The sequence below is a fragment of the Scleropages formosus genome, chromosome 2 (assembly GCF_900964775.1).
Source record: "Scleropages formosus chromosome 2, fSclFor1.1, whole genome shotgun sequence".
Classification (NCBI taxonomy): domain Eukaryota; kingdom Metazoa; phylum Chordata; class Actinopteri; order Osteoglossiformes; family Osteoglossidae; genus Scleropages; species Scleropages formosus.
Genome location: NC_041807.1, coordinates 31079272 through 31100382, shown reverse-complemented (window position 1 = coordinate 31100382; position 21111 = coordinate 31079272). Strand labels below are relative to the sequence as shown.

Genomic DNA, 21111 nt, shown 5'->3' with positions numbered 1-21111 from the left:
CACGATGCGTCCTGAGACGATGGCGAGTTCGGCCAAACACGTTACAGTCGTAGGCACATCGAGCAGATTCTCTGCACATCACACCTGCCGCTTGAAGCAAAACTGTAATTTGTGTGCGGCTTCAAAAGCCAGACCAGCCAGACCTTTCAGGGGCCTCTCCTCTTGCCTCTCTACCTTACCCATGTCTGTTGTATAAAAAAGATATTTAAAAAACAATCTCCAACATCAGTGCTTTGTGAAGATTATAGTCACCAGGAAAGAGGCCACTTTGCTATTGAAAAGCATAAAATATTGCCTGGACAGTACATGATTAGGGTGAGTTGTAAGTTTCTTTTTGAATTCCACTGATTCCCCTTTGCCTCATTAAAAACAATCAATAGCCTTAACCCTAATTTTAAACCACATTATTCCTTCTGTACCAGCGAAACCATCAACTCCCTGGCATAAGAGTTGCTGTACTTCACCAGAAATATCTGCATACAAGACAGCATGTTCCCTCCCTGGAAAGACAGAGCTGCTCTTCCAAAAAGCAGACCAGATGAGCCAGGCTGAAGAGTAATGAGGGCCAAGCAGTGGTGACAGCGCTATCACTTCAAAAGCAGCTCGCATCCTCCTGTTTCTAACCAAGGAATTACACAGAGCAACTTGACTACTTCAGCGACTCTCAGCATCAGGAGGCAACAGGAGAAAACCATGATACAAAACTACAAGTGGCAACATGCCTATGCCTATATTCTGGGTTCAAGACAATCAACACATTTCACTTCGCATCGATGTAACCATGGCAACACGTCCATGGCTTTGACCAAAGACAGAAACAGTCAATGTGTTCACCTGGCCTTAATGCGATATCCTAGCACTGCCCTGAGTTAAAAACAGCTGAACCTGCACCAGAGGGTGCTGCCCTCACTGTTCCTTCCCCAACGCTTGAAGTTGTTATTCTGATCAATCCTGAAGCTGCCACAACAGTGGGAATCTCGTGCATGGGCCAGGAAGTAAGCCTACAGTGCTTATTACACAATAAGTCAGTATGACAGAAAGAGACAGAACTACATCACTAATGTAATGTATAGTACTGCAAGACTACACTATATTAAAAAGTAACCATTGCCCAGTCATTACACTTTAGGACAGGAACCTTGAATATTAAGGCCAGTCAGTTGTCCTTGCCTAAAACAGATGAAGAAGCCCCTTGAATAATATGAAATTTTGGAAGAGTTGGGGTGCTGAGTGTCAGTGGGGCCAAAAGAAGGGACAGGAAGTGGTAGAGGTACTTAGTGAGTATGAAGCCATCATCCTGAGTGGAAGTGAGACTGTGTGTGCCATGGTGTGTTGGGTCATGGAGGTCAGCTTGTATCAGTGCAGTCCTCTTCAATCCTCATTGTGGCTGAGGTAGACTGGGAGGCAAGGGGGGTGGGGGGCTAGCCCTTGAGGCACCCCTGTGCTGAGGTCTCTATGTCATCTGTCGCATCACAATTTGCAAGCAATATATGAAAAAAATTATATATATAAAAATTATACACATCTATCTGTGTATTATATATATAATATATATATGTATGTATGTATCTATAAGACAATTATATTGTAAATGTGTATGACATCATGTTCCTGAATTATGAGTCAAGGAAAGTGTATTTGTAAAAATACCTGAAGTGTAAAGGAGTTAAAAAGAAATATTTCATAGTAAAGAGTGCTGTTTACAATCGTAAAGAGCACAGTTTACTGAAGAAAATATAAACCTGAATGGGATGAAAAATCAAGTAATAAGTGAGTAAACATTTTTTTCAAACAGATGAATGCTGACACAATGATAAGGTACAGTTAACTGCCCGTTTTTGGTGAGAGGAAAAAATAAAACACAAACATGCTCACACATACAGCATGGAGCAGAATATAAAAATATACAACTTCAAGTGGAGTTCTTATGCGGCTGAGGTCAAAGGGGTCATGACCCCTGATTACACTATACGGTATGAGATGATGCTGGCAAGTCTGAGGACAAGGAATGCCTAGGCCGAGACCCAAAAGAACAAAAGCTGTACCCATAACCCCCACGCAAAGTCATGCTGTTCCCAGGAGTGGTGCACAACGGCCGTTGTGATGTCACCAGCATGACACACTGCCCTGTCTGACCCCCTGCAGGGAGAGGCAGCACTTCTCTGTATTTGCACTTACACACCGATGCAGTGGCATCTATGCTTAAGGCAGGGTATTCCATCTACACACACACACACACACACACACACACACACACACACACACACACACACACACACACACAGTCTGAAACTGCTTGTTGCGGTAAACCAGAGTGTAACCTGGAAACACTGGGTGCACGGCTAAAGGGGGAAGAGACACACTCTGGATAGGATCCCAATTCGCCACAAGGCATCCCAAGCAGGACTCAAACCCCAGACCCACCACAGAGCAGGCCCCGGCCAAAGCCGTTGCGCCATCGCACCCCCTGTATTCTATCTAATGCATCACATATACCAATATACACTCAGTTTTGGTTCTTTGTAAATCAGGACTACTGATTAAGCTCAAGTGGCTCTTCTCACTCTGCTCCTACAGGTACTTTTTCCTGAACTGGGTGGCTGTTTGCAGGTAGCGCTATTGATCACAGGTGTACATATACATTTAGAAGAGCCAGCACTTGGCACACCTGTGAATCTAGTATGAACCATCGCTCTGTCCCAGTGCTCCGTCAAAGACATATGTGGACAGGACAGACTTGAGATACAGTAAGTTTTTCACTCCTATGAATCAGTGCGGCAGCTACCCTGCTAAGAGAGTAGGTAAACAGATTGTTTTCCTTGATATACAAAAAAAGCCTTTTACTTCCTACAGCATGAACTGCCTTTTGTCCCAGCAGTTTAAAGGGAAACAAATGAGAACATAAAGAAAAAAAAATCAGGGGGTTTGAAGATGACATGGAGGTCAGTGGATGGGCACTCAGAATGGCCCAGAATGGTTAAGATCAACCCCAGGAGGTCTACGCTGGAAGTAAGAACAGTTTCATAGAATACATTAATTTGCATTAGAAAGTGAACTGAAAAAATAGAAACATTTTTCCTGTTTTGGAATCTTGATGGCTCGCTGGGCCTGAAGGCTTCTGGCCACTTCCTCTACCACTGCCCAGCCAATGAGGTAGGTGTGTGCCTCCATGTCTAGTCCCCTTCCTCAGGGGCTGGGGCCTGAGAGGGACCCTCCTCCGGATCACCCTGTTGGGATAGAGGGAAGTATGGGTTAACAGGTCATTCCCCAAAGCCTGTGCTCCACTTTCAAATCGCAAATCTAAGCAGCTGCAGACATGCATTCATCCATTACCAGTAACCACTTGCCGAGTGCAGGGTCATTGTGATCTGGTACATATCCCAAAGGCGTAAGGTGTAAGGCATGATACACCCTAGACAGGACACTAGTCCATTGCAAGGCAATCTCACACACTCATTCACTCTGCCATACCCAAAACTGGGGCAATTTAACATCACAAGTAGACCTACTAAAACACGTCTTTGTCTTCTAGGAGGAAGAACCCCCAGCAGACAGGAACTGTGAAGCACCACCTAGCTGTTGTGTCACTGACATCCATTTTCATAAACCGCACTTTATGCTGGACTGCGCTGGGATCAGCACGAGACTTGCCGAACAGTGCCGAGAGGAGTAGGTGGAGTAGTTTTAAGGACAGCACAGGGGACAGTGTGCAGAGAGCTGGATCGCTTCGCTATAGAAAGGAAAGTGTTGGGGACAGTGAGCTATAGCTTTTTCAGGCTTACAGACAGATAGATGTTTATTCCAGCTGCCGAAAGAGACCCCCCCACCCGCTGCTTCCTGCTCCTGCCTGCCTCCCACCTCCCATTACCTCATGTGTAAGTGAGTCGAATTCAGCCATGAGGCCTTAAATTATTTCGTCCACTTGTGCTCCCATTCATTCCAATCCCACCCCCTACTCCAAATCAGGACAGTTAAATTCACAATTCCTTCTCTGACAGGAAGTGTGTAACATGATCCAGGACAGTATCATTTTCAGCGTAGATTTATACTCTATATGCATATATTAACCATTATTGCTTCTTATACAATTGTACTCTTTCTATATTTGGTTACTTATTGCTGTACTCTTGAAAAAAGTAATGACTTTTCTCAAGAGTACACACAACAGCAAGGACCCACTGTGTCTTAGAGCACAAGTCCTTAACCAGTTACAGTAATTATGTAAAAGAAGGTAAAAATCACACACACACACATTTTCAGAACCACTTGTCCCATACAGGGTCGCGGGGAACCGGAGCCTACCCGGCAACACAGGGCGTAAGGCCGGAGGGGGAGGGGACACACCCAGGACGGGACGCCAGTCCGTCGCAAGGCAGCCCAAGCGGGACTCGAACCCCAGACCCCCCGGACAGCAGGACTGCGGTCCAACCCACTGCGCCACCGCACCCCCCGGTAAAAATCATAAATCATACATATTGACAATGTGAACAAACACACACAGGCCGGCTGTGGTGAGTTGTGTGAAGGCTGGCCTCTGTCCAGCAAACACCCTCCCCAGACCCCCTTGAACAGCAGGGCACACATGTGGTCCTAGGTATGTTGCTCAACAGGAGTTCGAAATTCCCACTAGTCCTGCCAGCTCTGGATGAAGCAAAATGACAAGTGGATAAAGGGAAGGAGACCACATGATTCCCACACAATACAGGCTACCACTCCCACCACACATGTCGATTCTACACCAAATTAGGAGCATAACAAGATTTATGTTATTACCAGGGATTGAGATAATAGCCTGTGTGAAATTGGTCTGGAATGCTGTTAATTTAAATTTAAATTAAAAGAAAAGACAAAATAGTTCACTGACACTTCAGCTGAGTCTCGCATTAAACCAGAACCAACTTCACAGATGATACAGATACACGTAGGATGATGTATAAATAACAGCAGTATCAGTGATAATTTTTGTATGAATAGTCAGCACAATAGCACAGCAGAAACAGCTGGTACCTCATATCTCTTAGGCTGCAGGTTTAGACATGGGTTCAAACCTCGCTCAGTCTGTGGAGTTTGCATATTTTCTGTGTCCACATGGCTTTCCTCTCACACTTCAAACTATGTTTCAAGTACACTGATGCGTCTAAATCGCCATACTTGTGCCGATGTGTGTGTAAATGAGCGTGCTTGTGATCGCTCTGTGACAGACTGGTGTCCTGTCCAGGATGAGCCCCGCCTCGCACCCTGTTCTTCGAGAATAGGCTCCTGACCACCAGAACCCCGCGCTGAACAAGTGGTTACTGTCAAACGAAAGAATGAATATACAACCTATAGGTTTTATTTTCTTAAGAGTTAGTAATTTTGGGGTTTGTGTTTCATTGAATTGTTTCGATAGTAAGCTACGATGTAGCCATTTACACTGTTAGATTTGAATACTAAGGTACTTACAATGATTTACCCATTTATACAGCTTGGTAGTTTTTACTCTATCAATTCAGGGCGAGCACGGCGCAATGGTACTATATCGAGTAAGGATTCAAACCAAAGCCCTTCCAAACCACTACTCCACCTGCTGCTTTAGATCATGCCGTCAAATGAGACACGACGTAACAGCTGACAACAGCGACCGCTATGTTTACAAACAGCTTGGTTGCCATGATGACAGAGGTGTGAACGGGTGCCTTTGTGTTTGGGGGCGGAGGATGCGCAGGTCGGGTGGAGGGGGGTGATGAGGGGACTGACATCACGGCTGACGGCATTGTGGTCAGAGCGCCTGGGGTTGGACGTCACGATTCAGCAGTGGGTGATGTCTGCCATCTTGCCGAGCCTTCGGCACAGCATGCATTTTCTTGGAAATGGAACACATGGCACCGCGGCGACGGCGCCGCAATTGCAGCTGCACCTGGCGAGAATAGGCAAGATCTCTTCGCCGAGACTGCAGCAACACAGCTCATCTTGTCCACTCGGCGCTTCACACATCCACTAAGGTACCAGGAAACGTTCTCAGGTTCTGAACAATTGTAAAAAGCACTGCCACCCAAAGGTGTGCTACACAGGACCGTTCAATCTAAACATCTTGCGAGTCCTTTGGGTTTGTTTTTTTCACGACAACGCAGACTTTATTTTATTTATTTTTTTTTTTTTTTTAACGTACTCATTGTGTTATTCACTTCTCACACCTCTGGTAAAAGGAGCTGTTTAAAAAGGGCGACTTGTTACGTTAAGTTTCTGTAACTAGTCCCGTCTTTGGTTGCATATTAAGCACTAAAGTAGAGTAATCATATCGATAATGTCAGTTTGGCGTGTACAGGGTACCGGCCGCACCCTCAGAATGCAGGGCTTCCCCTTAACAGCCTTTCAAGGAAACTCACTTGCGTGCAAAACTGAGAGGCGCGAGGAAGAGGACGGTTATGTTGGGTTTCCTCTCTGTATCCTGACTCATTCTCCGCACTCTCGGTTTCTCCTCTAACGTTCAGCGAAAGTGAGAGGGACAGTCTGTCTGACAGTTAACGATGTCTTCACTCTCTTTTTTTCAGTCAGAGTTAGTTCAGGGGAGTCGCTCATCTAGGCCAGCGAAAGGTTTGTGGGAGAGAGGTTATTTAGCTTGCCTGCACTCTATGGGAAAACACAATAGCATAATGGTGTTTTTCAAAAATGCCATGTACACCCCACCGTCCCACAACACCAGTTTGCAGAGCAAGAGGACAGTAAATATATTCTGAGTGTCACTGCACTTAAACGTCACCATTATACCCCTATCTTTCATCTGACACCATCGTCCACGGTGACGCATAAGGGTTGTATGCTAAGCTACAATTATTTGTCCATTTATTATAGTAGGTTATTTTTACTGTAGCAATTTAGGGTAAACACTTCAGTCAAAGGCATTCTTGCCACAGTAACGGTTTGGACCTGGGTCTTTCAAGTCTGAGGTGACGGTGTTAACACCTCAGCCACTAGATGCCCCTACCACCAATGGGTGTCACAACTGGAACGCTCAAACACAATCCCTGACCCCACACATTTGGAGAGCAGTGCGACCCGTAAGGAATGGTGTGACTGCCGTATTAGTCTAAAACCAAAAGCCAGTCTCTTGCAGAGCTGTGTGACGGCCTGCTGTATGACATGCTTCTGTTGTCTGTGACTTGCTTACATTTGGTCTCCCCCTCTCTGATCTCGTCCACACAAGCACTTCACCTTGTGACCAGTGGCCCCCAGTTTAAAGAGCAGCCTGTGATGTGGGATGTCCTCCAGCAGGGGGAGGCGTCATGTCACGGCACACCAAAGCACAGCAAAGCACAGCAGAGCACAGCAGAGCACACAAGATCACTGTGGGACAAGAGAGGCAAGCAAGCGAGGCGTGCAGCAAAATGTTGTCCGAGGGGGAATTTGTGTTTGTTTTTCAGCCAGCCGCAGCTTTTTTCTGTTATGACGCAAACTGAAAGGGTTAATGAAGAACAGAACTTGCAGTTGGACTTGACAAATGCACCCAGACAGCCTCTCTCACCAACTGCAAGTTACTCTTTCCAACTATTGCTGTCATATGCCAGTAAGAACATTCTAGAGATTACAGGGAAAGCCCGTTGCTTGGGCTTCTAAGCTGTTTAGGAGGCATTGCCGCATAAATGAAGCATTACTGCTTTTAGCAAAACACATGTACATTTAAAAAGATTTTTTTTTCAAAATGATCTGCAGCCCAATACCTGCAGGGCCCAAATCACTTAGAGTGCTGCACTCCTTCACTGCAGGCCACTTGGTGGTCCCATGCACGAGCAGCCCACAAAGGCTTTGGCTCTGACGTGAAACAAGGAGCTCACTCTCTCCCTCAGAACTGCTGAATTCCATCCTGGATTCAGAAAGAACCTCAACACACGTTTCTTTCAGACCAAGTTCTTTCCTGATCTCCTAACAGCTCCATAAATTTGTGTTACACCATTTATCATGATCACCTTCATATTTCCTCTATGACTCTCCGTTCTAAAGAAAGCTACTCAAGTAACGTGAGCCAACAAAACGGTACCAGTCAAAGTGAGATCCAACAATCACCTATTATGAAATACATGATCTCCCTAGTCTCTGCACCCAACAGTACCATGGCACCAGCCTGCATTAGTCAATGTAGCTCCTGGCCTATGTGGAGATGAGGTTCCAGTTCCCCTGAAAACTGCACTGTTACACACGTTACTTATCACCATCTATGATATCTCTTTTCTGACCAAACAGAGTCATCGACAACACAGTGAAGATGCCTCAGCAGTGCTCTGTCAACGCAATCAGCGCCAAAGGGCGAGAACCGGTGCATTCAAACAGAAAACAGTTAAGCTGTGCAAATCACAGGTGAGTTTGAACCAACCGAGTGTATTTATCTTACCTGCTGTTCTTCCTCTTGAACCACTTTCTGGGGCTGCAAACAGAGAAAACAAACAAAAGCTGTTATCGCCAATAAATTGTTGTTCCACTGCTTAACTAATAATTTTGTCCAAAGAGTTTTTCACTGTTTACCAATTTAGACATATTTCATTAGACCATTTTAGGTTAAGTACCTCACTCAAGGGTATGAAAGCACCCTTTCCAACCAACATCTGGAAGGTTTCAAGTCCATGGCCTATCGAGTACATTTTTAAAAGACACATTTCCACCTTTGGGTTTCTTGCCATAGTCCAAAAACATATGTTTCGGGTCAACTGGTCACTCCAAATAGTCCGTGGTGCATGCGTGTGTGTGTGTGTGTGCACGTGCGTGCGTGCGTGCGTGCGTGCGTGCGAGAGAGAGAGAAAGTCCTCTGATGGGCTGGCATCCCATCCAGGGTGTACCCTGTCTCACCTGCTATATATCCTCTCTTTTTACAAGTACTGATACCATCCACCTCAATCAATGGTAAACTTTTTAAAATACATTTTCCTTGCAAGCATGCAAGTATGGCCAGCTTTTCCTGATGTTCATATGAAAAACTGAATAAATGTAGAAAAGCATGCTTAATTGTGTCATAATCTTTCTGGTTAACATCTTCCGTTTTCCTCTCCATGTAATACCTTTCTTGCAATTTCCCAATTCAAACAAAATAAAAACGAACTTCTGGGGTTGGGTTTATTCACCTACTGGCACACTAGTTCGATTTTAATTGTGCTGTGGGACCCCTGGTCAAATTTATCATGCCCAAAATAGTTTTGCACACTGATGACACCTACCTTTGAAAACATTTCACAGAAGAGACTGCTATGGTATATCTTCTTTTCAACCATATCCTTCTCTATATACTCTCCTTGTCTTCTAAATTCCGCACCAGGTCACCCCAAATCCAGCCCATGGTTATTGGGTGTACTTCACGCCAGACTCCACGCTGCTGAACGATGAGAGTGGAAATCAAGGAGTCTCACACAGAACTAGCATTTACAAGGAGCTCCTCACCACCTTCCATCAGCTAAAACTACCTTGTTCCACAACAAAGTAATCTGCAGTCAACAATTTACACAGACTCTTCACTACCTTTCCCCCCCCTACTCTGTCCTTCTTCCATGTCCATCACTGCCAACGATTTTGCCTTGTCCTCCACAGACAAAGTTGATTGTCTTCTTTGTTAGTATCAATTTTTCTTGCTGTATGCCTGTGTTACCGGGTAGGCTCCGGTTCCCCGTGACCCCGTCTGGGACAAGCGATTCTGAAAATGTGTGTGTGTATGCCTGTGTTAAAGCACTCTGTGTCACTGCGCGAGAAGAGCGCTCTATAAAAAATAAAAATAATAATAATATTCCATCAAAGAAAAGTTATCAGCATCCACCTGCCCCAATCATGCTGGGTCTCTCTCCAAAGCCTCGTTCTCTCCTTTTCAATTCCTCAGAAGGTGAAACTTCTGAGGTTCTTCTGTGAAAGAGAGCCACCCCCTGCCCTCTTGATTCCATTCCTTCACCTCTCCTACAGGCTATTTCCCTGCAACTGATTTTTTATTCTCCATTATTAACAACGCCTCACTTTCCTCAGGTTGCTTCTCATATGTATTCAAACCTCTACTCCTCTCCATCTACACTGCTTCCCTTTGCTCTGTCATTACCTCCCAACGATTTTCCTATCACTGCTGTACTGATGATACCCAGTTCTTCCTCTCTTTCCCCAACAAGCTATAGACATTGCATCAGGTATTGTGGCTGGCCTCTTGGGCTATCTCTGTTTGGAAGTCTGATCACCACGTACAACTCAACCTCTCCAAAACAGAGATTTTTCACCTCCGAACTGGTCTGTCCCCCTGTCAAGAACTGTATGAAATGGAACAACTTGCTTATTTCATCTGCTTCATTGGTTAAGAACCTGGGAGCAATGATCAACTCAAGTCCTTCTCTTAACATATTGAAGCCATAACCTAGTTCTGTAGATACATCCTGCACAACATCTGCAGGATTTGCCATGATCTCACAATATACTGCATATAAGTTCTGATCCAGACCATGGTGATATCCTGTCCGGACTACTGCAACTCCGGCCTTTGCCATCAAATCTCTCCAGATGATAGAGAATGCTGCTGTAGGACTTGTGTTTGACTTGTCAAAGCATTCCCATGTATCCCCCCTCCTTGTCTTTCTCCACTGGTTTCCTGTGGCTGCCCGCATTAAGTTCAAGACTCTGGATCAGCTCCCCAATACCTACAAGATGAGATTGCCCTCTATGCTTCAGCCAGACTCCTACACTCCTCCACCTCAGGCCCAAATCAAAAGCACAAAGGTTTTTGGTTCTGGCTCCAATGTAGTGGAATGACCTTAACATCTCTTTTGGCTTCACTTCTCCCCTGAATGCCTATGTCCTCCATTAATGTGTATATGTTTTTTTTTTTTCTTCTTAAAGAAAAAAAGACATAACTACTTGTGTAATGTATGCTGGTTTAAAACAGTGGTAGGATACATACTGTCTACTTCAAAAATCATGTGTCTGCATCTAGATCGCTGTCTGGTGTAATCCACTTTTGTACTGTTTTCTAAGGTATACGCCTCTTTCAAGAAAAGCGTCTGCTGAATGAATGTAAATGTTTCACCAGGCAATAACCGATTAACCAACCACAGACAACAATTTTTCCATGAATTGTGCACAAAACCTAAAATTTAAATCTGAAAACACAGATTCTAATCCTATCCTAGCCAGCTGGTTTATTTCAAAAAGACTGAACTTCAGAAACGCAACTGGACAAATGGACCACCTTAAAATTGCTTTCTGTCCAGTGCCTACATTAGGAGGGCTCTTAAACAGTGGGTCTGTTGATAGGATTGTAAACAGCGCTGTTTTTCCGAGACTTGTCCTACTCCAACAAACAGCTGCTGGTCCATGAGGGCATGCCAGCTGTGGGGAGCAGGAGGAGGAGCTCGTGAGGGCAGGGTCTCGGGGAGCAGACATGCTTGACAGGCAGTTGCTCCAATTGCACCAGTCAAAGAGACAGTCCATTCATAAAAGCAAAGTAGGCTCCTCAAAACTGTGCCACAGCCAAATGGAACACGGTGACAGACTCCTGTCCCTTGATACACTGCCTCACTGAAATGGACAAAGGCCTGTTTAATAAAGGAAAACTGTCCTTCTTACTCTACTTCCACAACTGGAAAAAGCAATAAAAGGACATACACTTCCTGGGGATATTAATAGACCCTATTTTGATGTGGCAGGCTAAGCAAGGAAGAATAAGGGCATTAGAGTGAAAAACAAAATGTGCATGCACTCGCATACAGTGATCACTATTACCTCCACCTGAACAAATGCATGTGGTTTGCAATGCACTTCATCTGTCTATGCAAACTTGTATTTTATTATTCAGAGCCATTTCTGGAACCGATCTAACGAAAGGCTAGGGATTGCCAGAATTTTAGAGCTCCTGAAATACCAAAAGTCTGACTCGCTGTCATCATTTTCTGCAGCGCCAATGACTGAAAGCTAGTCAATTCTCGTGCCCCCCACATACCCACTGAGAGAATCGGCAGTAGAACTTCCTTCACGCAGTGCCATGCTTCAGGTTTGAGGGGAAGACAAAGGGCCAAAGAGGGACTGAAGTATACGTGTGTGTGCAGGCTTCAACAGGCTGACGGTGCAGACAGGATGAATGAAGCAGACAGGAGCAAGTGAAGGAGGACGAAGGGGATGGGAACACAGAGGAGAGTAGACAAGGCGGGGTGGGTGGTGGAGAGGGGAGGAGGGGGATGGGGCGGCTGCCGGAGTTGAATTCCATCTGGCAGACATTTCAGAGAGGAGAGGAGCTGAAGCAGGGCGTCTGGCTCAGGGCCAGCAGCACAGTGAAGCGGGGAGCAAGGAGAAGGCCCAACTGCAGAGCTCCACCCTCCCTGGAACGTCACTGGCCAGGCCCACCTTGGGTGGCCAGCTGTCGGGTGACACGGTGGGTCATGGGCCTCCTGCTCTCTATTGATGCGACCTTGCCGCCCCCCCCACCGTTGCGCAGGAGAGACGCACAGAGGAACGTCCTGCTTTGAGCTACATGCACACGGTAACTGTTAATGTAAGCGGAGAGAAATAATGGCAATTGTCGAAATAATTCTGGCTATTTTCGCCTTACCTCCAGGTAACAAACCCCCCCGCCCTCCTTTGAGGGGCCCAATGGCTTTGTGCTTGTGGAAATCCCGCCTGGGTCCTTGTCCCACCCACTGTGTCCCTTGCAGGGCTGATTTGTGAATGCTGACAGCTCACACCAGCTCCGCCCCCCACACACTCACACCCCTCTTCCCTCCACTCTCTTGCACCCCCAACTACTCTGTCTATTGTGTGTGGCATCTGTGGAATGTGGGCCCCAGTAGACTGGCTTCCTCCTGTAATCAAACACATTTCCTCCTCCCTGCTCCGTGTGGCCGGACCAGGCCATTACCCACAATCCTCTGCAGCATGCCAAAATATGTTCCCGCCACAACGTCACAACGCGGGAACGTCAGAGTGGATGTGGAGGGTGCGGGTAGAAAGGGGCAAACTGAGAAAAAAAAAAAAAAAAAAAGTTAGGACACAGGATCCAATTATCCTCCACTTCACTTGTTTTCTACATTTTCATTTCTCTTCATAGTTAGAGCAACTGTAGCTCTATTTATTGGTTCAGAAAAATGTGTTAAATGTTTCAGTCTCCCTCATACCCAAAATAAATGTTATTGCCTGCCAGGGCTCGTTTTATCAGGAATGCACTTGAGCACTTCAGGACGTTGTGTTTAAAAATTCTGCAACCAGACGTGTTGTACCTAGTCGGGTCGCAAGCTAGCGGCAGGGGGCAACGCTCAACGCTAAAAGGCAGCAGGGGCACAGAGCAGGATGCTGCAGCTATTTTCCTTCCTTTGACATAGTGGCCAGGGCTGCAGTGGCTACTCTACTGGGAACAAAGCAGGACCTGAGCACACGGCAGTGTGTGTGTATGTGTGTGGGGCAAAACAAAGAGCAGGCCACTCTTGAGGTGAAACAATGTGATTTTTGGCACAGGGACATCCAGCTGGACATTGCCAGCAAAGGATTGTGGGAGGAAATTGCCTTCGCGAGCCCTAATAACTTCCCGATGTCCTCCAACCACGTCGACCCACCTCCTTCACTGGGATGCCCACAACCTGTACTGGACTAATTGAAAGCACATGGGGGGGGCTGGAGGGATGAGGAGGAACAACATGAGACTGTGGGGTGGTTACGGCTACCATTTAAAGCAGGTTTTCACATGCAAACCTATCAGTTCATTGACAGTCTCTGACATCTGGCCTTCCTTCAATACCCACCTCACCAAAACAGTGGCACAACCCAACAACGGGATACGTCCCTTTTTCCTCCCACAGTGTTCCAGCCACATCTGTGGCTCACCCACTTGCCCGCTCTCAGCTGAGGTGGCTGCGGCGGACCCTCAGCATTGGCTCCCCTGTGGGTGGGCAGCCTGTTGGTTTCCCCCTCTGCCCGAGGGTGGGTGGGAGCACTGAATCATTGGGTGAAGAGGCCATCCGAGGGTCTACTCACCCATTTCCTTGGTCTGCCTCGTGGTCTCTTCTCTCCTGCTGGCTCTGCTTTCTGGAGGAAAGGGGAAGAGTGCCAAAGGGTGGGAGGGTCATTTCTCATGCTCCATGTGCTGCGCAGTAAATTTAAACAGCAAACTTCACATGTGTTTGGACATCTTTCACCCAGAAATATGTGGAGTGGCGCAAAGATCCAACCACCAGTTTGACAGAAAAGCCGCTTCATGAAACAGACACCGACATGCTTACACAGTACATGTATTTTTAAATACACCAACGTGTTCTCTCAGCCAAAGGGCTGTGTCTTACCTTGGGGGTAGCACGAGGACCTTTGTTTTTACTCCCTCTTGGGCGTCCCCTGGGTCTCTTTGGGGTCGGAGGGCTGGTCGGCTCCTGAAAGGAACAGAAGGACATATTGAGCGACCTTTCTTTAAAACACCACCATCTTCACACCCAGCATAACTACTGTGTTTGCTTGAACAAAGTGAAATCCATGAGAAAGAACTACACAAATAAAATATTTGGCTCTGCACAACATGTGATCAAATGAATGTGAAGTATGGGAAGCCTGGTGACAGAGGGTAGAACTGGTGCCTCATAGCTTCTGTGTTTAAATCCTGCTCAGTGTGTCAGGAATTTGTATGTTCTCTGCGTGTTCATGTGGGTTTCCTCCAGGTGCATCGATTTCATCCCAGAGTGCAAAGACATGCAATCCAGGTGAACTAATGACTGTAAAGGGGGTGCGGTGGCACAGCAGGCTTGGCTGGGTCCTGCTTTCTGGTAGGTCTGGGGTTCGAGTCCTGCTTGGAGTGCCTTGGGACAGACTGGTGTCCCGGTCTGGGTGCGTCCTCTCCCCCTCTAGCCTTGCACCCTGTGCTGCTGGGTCAGGCTCCGGTTCGCTGCGACCCCTGCTTGGGACGAAGTGGCCTCAGACAATGTGTGCGTGACTATAAATCTGCTGTAGTGCATGTGTGACCATCTTAAATGCTCTGCAGATAATTTTAAGCAACTTTCTAAAGCATCTGTAGCACCGTCTGTCACTTTGTATAAAGGTGTCAGGTAAATAATAAGTAATAATAATAATAATAATCATAAATCACTTCGGAAAAAAATGCCCGCCAAAGGAAAACATGCAAGTTTTACCCAGAATGCAAGGCTAACAAATAAAAACAGAAGTCATACCTTACATAATAAACAGGACTGTAGAAGTGTAGGTGTAATCAGTAATTAGACAGTACACTTCTACAGCCCTATTTGACAAAGTTTATTAGAAGTGTTACCATTGAGCAATATTATTTGCAAACATAATGTAAGTTGCCACTAATATGCTGATGACACACAGCTACATGTTTCCTTTAAGCCTGATGACCCATCACCTGTGATGTCTTTAGCAAATTGTTTTACAATATAAAATTATGGATGGGTATTTTTTCAAGCTCTGAATGCCAATAAAACAGAGGGACTTGTGGTGGGTGGTGATGCCAAAACTCTTGACACAATCACATCAATCTCTTTCACCAGTGGTATAAGCTTCAAGCATATAGATTGTGTTAAGGACTTGGGTGCTTTGTCAGTTACTGTCAGGAATGTCCCATTTGTCTCAGCCTTTAAATCCAGGCTAAAACTTGCATGTTCATTCAGGCATATCACTAAGCAATGCAATTCCAGTTGCTTGTGCTTTTTCCCCCCATTAACATGTCTAACCTCTTTAAGTCATAACTTTCTAACAATTTCTTTCTTGTTAAGCATTGTTTCCCAATGATAAAAGCTGAGGAGGCCAGCCTGCCGTTATACCAGCATCCCATGCTGACCGAAGCCGATGACCACCTGCCATGACGGACGAGACATACCTTTGTGAACTGAGACATCAAGTGAACACTCAGCTACAATGTTATTATTAGTTGTAAATTGACTTAAAAGTCTTTTTAAATCTAGACTCTAATCTTTACTCTGGGTAGCACGATGAGATAGCAAGTAGCGCTGCTGTCTCACGGCGCCTGGGTGGTGCGAGAGGACGTGGGTTCGATGCCCGCTGTCTGTGTGGAGTTTTCATGTTCTCTCCATGTCTGCGTGGGTTTCCTCAGCATGCTTTGGTTTCTTCCCACAGTCCAAAGACAGGCTGTTCAAGTTCACCCATAGTGTGTGAGTGACAGCAAAAGTGTGTTCCACTGATGTACGGATAAGTGACCCATTGTAAGTATTGTATACTTACACAGTGTAAGTCACCTTGGTGAATAAGGTGTATGGGCTGGTAACACTATATAGAGTTCACTGGAAATTGCTTTGGAGATAAGCATCTGCTAAATAAATGTAAATGTAGAATGCCCAGGAGGGCTGGGCAGCCACTGGTACTTAGACCCACGGAGGCGTTTTTTTTTTTTTTTCCTTCCTTGACTTTCAGTTGGGAATTTTTCGTTCCCTTCCTCTATGGCCAGTAGGCATACTTATAATAACTGCATGGATAATGTATTGACTATATAGTAGAATAATTGTCTTATTTGTTTGTCTTATGCTTTTGTTCAGCAGACTGTGTGAGAAGAGAGCTCTATAAAAATAAATTGAACTGAACTGAATTAGAAATGCGACAGACACTGAGAAGACATTACACAGTGTGGACACTTCTGAAGTATATGTTGTTGCTTTTGTCAGCAGTTAAAGTTCAAGCAGCCAGATACAGAAATATTGGGGACAAACAATTATAACAGCATGGTAATGAAAAATATGTGATCATAGAGAACCAGTCAAAAGTTTAAGTACACCTTCTTGAAACCACTCTCCTGCGCTAAAACACACAGAAACTGGGCATTTGAGGAGTGGAAGTTTGTCTTATGGACTGAAAAGTCCAAATTTGAAATGTTGAGATCCAGCTGAAAGTATTTAAAAGATGAGAAGAAGAGGATGAATGTATGAGTTGTGCCTGTGCAGTTCCCACAAATCCAGCACAGACAAGGCAGTGTCTTGCCGTGGGGTGGTTTTGTTGGCAAGAGAGCTGGTGATCTGTACCAAGTCCATGGCAATCTCAACACACATGGTTATCACAGCATACTTGAGAGGCATATCATTCCATTGGGTGTACAGCTGGTTGGGCAGTCCTTCATTCTCCAGCAAGATACTGACTCGAAACACACATAAGAGTTGCACTAGAAATATCTGGCTAAAAAGGAAGGTGAAGGAGAACCAACTACTGATAATTACAATATAAATGTCTAGTTCCCAATAACTCAAGTCTTTTGACTGGCACTGCCGATTACGATTTTAGCTGGTAAGTAGGAGCCTCCCTCATGTTTGTCCCAATGGCACTGAGAATTGATCTCTCTCATTCTGACACTGTCCAAATGACTGAAATTTACACAAGAACATTTATTTGATTTGACTACAGATTCAGAAGAACTCTACTGAGTTTAGTCTTTACTTTTTGGTTTCACTGGCACAGCTCTCATGCGCCTGCTGCTTAAACTCCATCTTCCTAGAGGGCCCCTCAATTAACCTCAGTGGGACAGCACTTTCTAAATGTTCTACATCAACTTGTGCAGAACCATCTGACTGAAAGGACCAATTTATGGGGCATGACCCAATGTGGCAGCCACGGGGCTCTGACCTGCTGAGGCTTCCTTGGACGTCCCCTCCCCCGGCGTGGAGCTTCGGCAGGGGGCTCAGTGTCACCTGGCTGCGATGGCCCCTTCGCCGACCCGTTGTTACTCATCTGTGCCTCCTTCCACCGGCGTCACCCAACAGAGGGAGGGGGCGTGTTGGCATGGAGTCCCAGTGGCCAGCCTTTGGAGCAGAAGGGAGGGTGCAGAGCAAGCAAAGATAAGAGAACACCTGCAGAGAGAGAGAGGTGGGCGCACGGGTCCACCGGTGGTTTGTCAGTCTTAACAATGCACCCATGGCCTTATTTAGAGGTCAGGTATCACAAGATGCTTTAAATAGTAATCAATAAGAACAGCTCTTATATCGTATTTTTAAGTTATGTACACAAGGTTTGGGGACAACTCGTAGTGCAGTGGTTAGAGCTGCTGCCTTTGGACCCGAAGGTTGTGGGTTTGAATCTCACCTCTGGCTGTAATACCCTTGAGCAAGGTACTTACCTTAAATTACTCCAGTAAAAATTACCCAGCTGTACAAATGAATAAACAATTGTAGTCTGATAGGAGAAAACCATCAGCTAAATGTAAGTTTTTTGCGAGGAAAAACTAAGGATAAGTAATCACGTCATACAGTCCCTCACATTTATAAATGAACATGTGCAGAGAGAAAAGCATAAGGGGAAAAGGACACAATGAGGAAAAGGTCGGCCTCCGGGGGGGTGGGGGGGGGGGGGGGTCACAAACCCGCTCGGGCCACGGCCAGGTCAGCGCCGGACTGGCGCTCATTGGGCCTGTAGCCTGAATACGGCCAGCTGGCAGTGCTCGTGGCGGGGATACCAGTTTGTGCCCACTGCCAGCTTGGCAGTGCTGCCACCTGGGCTGCAGACACAGGAACACGGCACTGCGTCGGAGGAGCAAGACCTCAAATGTCTTAACCAGCTTCACCGCAGGAATAAAGACACCTCTCTCTCTCTCTCACACACACACACACACACACTCTCTCCTTCCCTCTATACACACTCCCCCTCAGCATGGAACCAGAGAGCATTAAATGGATCACATCCAAAGGACCAGAGCCAGGCATGTTCCTCTAGTATTACATACACGGTATTCCAAGCATTTCTTTCTACTGGCTCGTACTGAAGCTGCCCCCCCCCCCCCCCCACCACCACCCCCTGCACCACCAGCCCCCGAGTCTTGATCCAGTCTCCAAACCCGTTCACCTCCCCTCTGTGCCTGTCACTGCGGATCCCGCCAGCAGATTAAATCATTAACGGCGGTGCGACACACGCAGCCCTCGCCTCGCGCGCATCGGCAGCGCTCTGGACAACGAACGCGGTGCTCGTGCTGCTACAACATTTCAACATGCGCGCGCCGCACTCCGACGGCCACCTGGCCGGAGCGACCGCGGTGAGGCAACGTCCGTACGAAAAAAAGGGGGGGGGGGGAAGAAAAGAAGAAGAAAAAAAAAAAAAAAACCTCTCAAGTGACAGGGTAACACAATGAACCACCCAGTTGGCAACATGATGATCACTTCCAAAGAGAAAAATGTTCATTATTCCGAGGCAGTCACCCTACTGCAACAATCGACCGCCCTCTTAAACATGCCTGTTTTTATTTTAAATTAAATACGAACACGAATATGCAAACGTTCCCGAGTAGTGCAACAACAGGCAACAGAACTTCAAACACAAAGTATTCAAGTTCAGTATTTAAAATACTGATTTCTGCGAGCCATACGGAATAATAAATGGTGTAACTAACTGCAGCGTACGGCAGAACTCCTTTCTCTCGAGTAAAAGTTTATATTTACACGTCCTGTCACCATCATCACCTCAGAGAATTGTATACGGACAAGGACCTGGCAACCTGGAGGGAACCCGAGAGCATGGCACAGCTACTAAAAGTAGCACAGCACCGTGCTGCAGCACAGTATCGCGTCAGAGAACAAAAAAAAAAAAAAAAACTACTCTCAATCTGGTTACTCCTCGGCGTGTGGATGTGTGTATATTTGTGTATGTGTGCGGCAGCATTCTCACACACGTACGTACCAGCAAATGTCAACTAAAGCAAAGAAACACCTCTGGACCACAACAAACAACCGCCCCCCCCCCCGTACAACAGCACACACAGTGCCTGCAGGTGCCTTTTTCGGAGGGAGGATGCTCCTTCACAAGGTGTAATAACACTGGACAGTAAGTAATTTAAGACAGCTGCAAAACACAGGCACGCGTGTAAAAATACTGTACAAAAGAGGATGAGGCAGCATGTGGAACCTGTTTACACACACGGATCATATCAGACTCTAAACCTACAGACCAGGAGACTGAGGGCATTCCCAACATTCGGACATTTATGCAGAACTCACTGGACTTTTTTTCTAAGGGCGGCAATTACATTTTGAACATGCGCGCGCGCGCGCACACACACACACACACACAATTCTGTACATTCTTTATAAAAGGAGCAAGATGTACAGTAAGAAGTCTGTGTACAAACACAGCGAGCGAGCAGTTCCCCCCGTTCCGTATAATAGCCTAGGTTTGACTGCAAAACAAACGCGCCTGATAAACACGTAAACATGCACATGAAACACCGAAATAATACAAATCGGCAGTAAAAGTAAAACACAACAGTGAGTCGAGGTGGTGTGTTTAATAACAGTCAGTGAAACTAGTAGCATGCACTTCAGCGCGCTTACCGTATTACCTGGAAGAAGCCGTTCAAACTTGATCAAGTTGATGTTTACATTTCATAATATGACACTGACTGCATAAAAGTGATTTTTAAATAAAGTCCGTTTTGCAGCCAGTATGTGTGCACTAACTTCTTCTGCTGTGCGAGCACAGCGTTGCGACGCCTTACTTTCCATTAAGACAGAAATTACAAAACACAAATAATAATAATAATGATAATGATAATGATAATAAACTCGTAAAAGCGGGGGGACGAGCCCCTCCTCGCTCCGTCCCCAAGTCGCGAGCTCGTCTAGACTGCGTGCGCGTGCACTGCTTGGGCGGGTGAGGGGGTGCCCGCCTACGGAACGGGGGAACCTCGCGATTTACTGCAGAACGCGCACCGGACTGCACGTATTGAGAGGAAGTAGCCGCGAAGCGCGTTCACGGTAATCGTTCAACTTACGTCGCTTTCAGAGTCTTCTTCGCCGCTGCTTCTTCTTAAAATTACATGAATGCATAATGTGCATCTCAAAGCACCGCGAGTCCGCCTATCATCCCCCGCAGGACACCCTGGGGCGCGCGCCTCCGCCGCGGTTCGCCTCTCTTAGAGGAGCGCGGCCGAAACACGCCACGAAACTTACTTAGGACTAAGTCAGTGTCTCTGCACTCTTCCCACCTCCTCGCGCTCTGCTTCGTCTCTCTCTCTCTCTCTCTCTCTCTCTCTCTCTCTCTCTCTCTCTCTCTCTCGCACTCTCCCCCCCCCCCACTCTCTTCCCTCTGTCTGTCTCTGTCTGTCTGTCTGTCTTTCCGTCTCTCCTCCCTCTCTCACCCTTCACCCCTCCCCTCTCTCGATGTGCGATCCGCTCTGCATCGAGAAACCCCCGATTGATAGAGTAAGGAACC

At 46.4% G+C, this 21111-nt stretch overlaps 1 protein-coding gene across 3 annotated transcripts; it reads right to left on the bottom strand.

Moving 5' to 3' along the window:
- Positions 1-1758: 1758 nt before the first annotated feature.
- LOC108925656 (high mobility group protein HMGI-C) lies at positions 1759-20898 on the bottom strand. Of its 3 annotated transcripts, none has more exons than XM_018737800.2 (6): positions 20672-20898; positions 17542-17765; positions 14253-14336; positions 13948-13998; positions 8366-8398; positions 1759-3227 (listed from the first exon to the last, which is right to left on the bottom strand). In XM_018737800.2, exons 2-6 carry the CDS (start codon positions 17644-17646, stop codon positions 3174-3176), a joined length of 327 nt encoding a protein of 108 aa, XP_018593316.1. In that variant the 5' UTR covers positions 17647-17765; positions 20672-20898; the 3' UTR covers positions 1759-3173. The 3 variants fall into 3 exon arrangements, with proteins under 3 accessions (XP_018593316.1, XP_018593317.1, XP_018593318.1); XM_018737801.2 differs by having other exon boundaries at positions 17542-17717; XM_018737802.2 differs by having other exon boundaries at positions 17542-17717; positions 20850-20886.
- Positions 20899-21111: the final 213 nt, after the last annotated feature.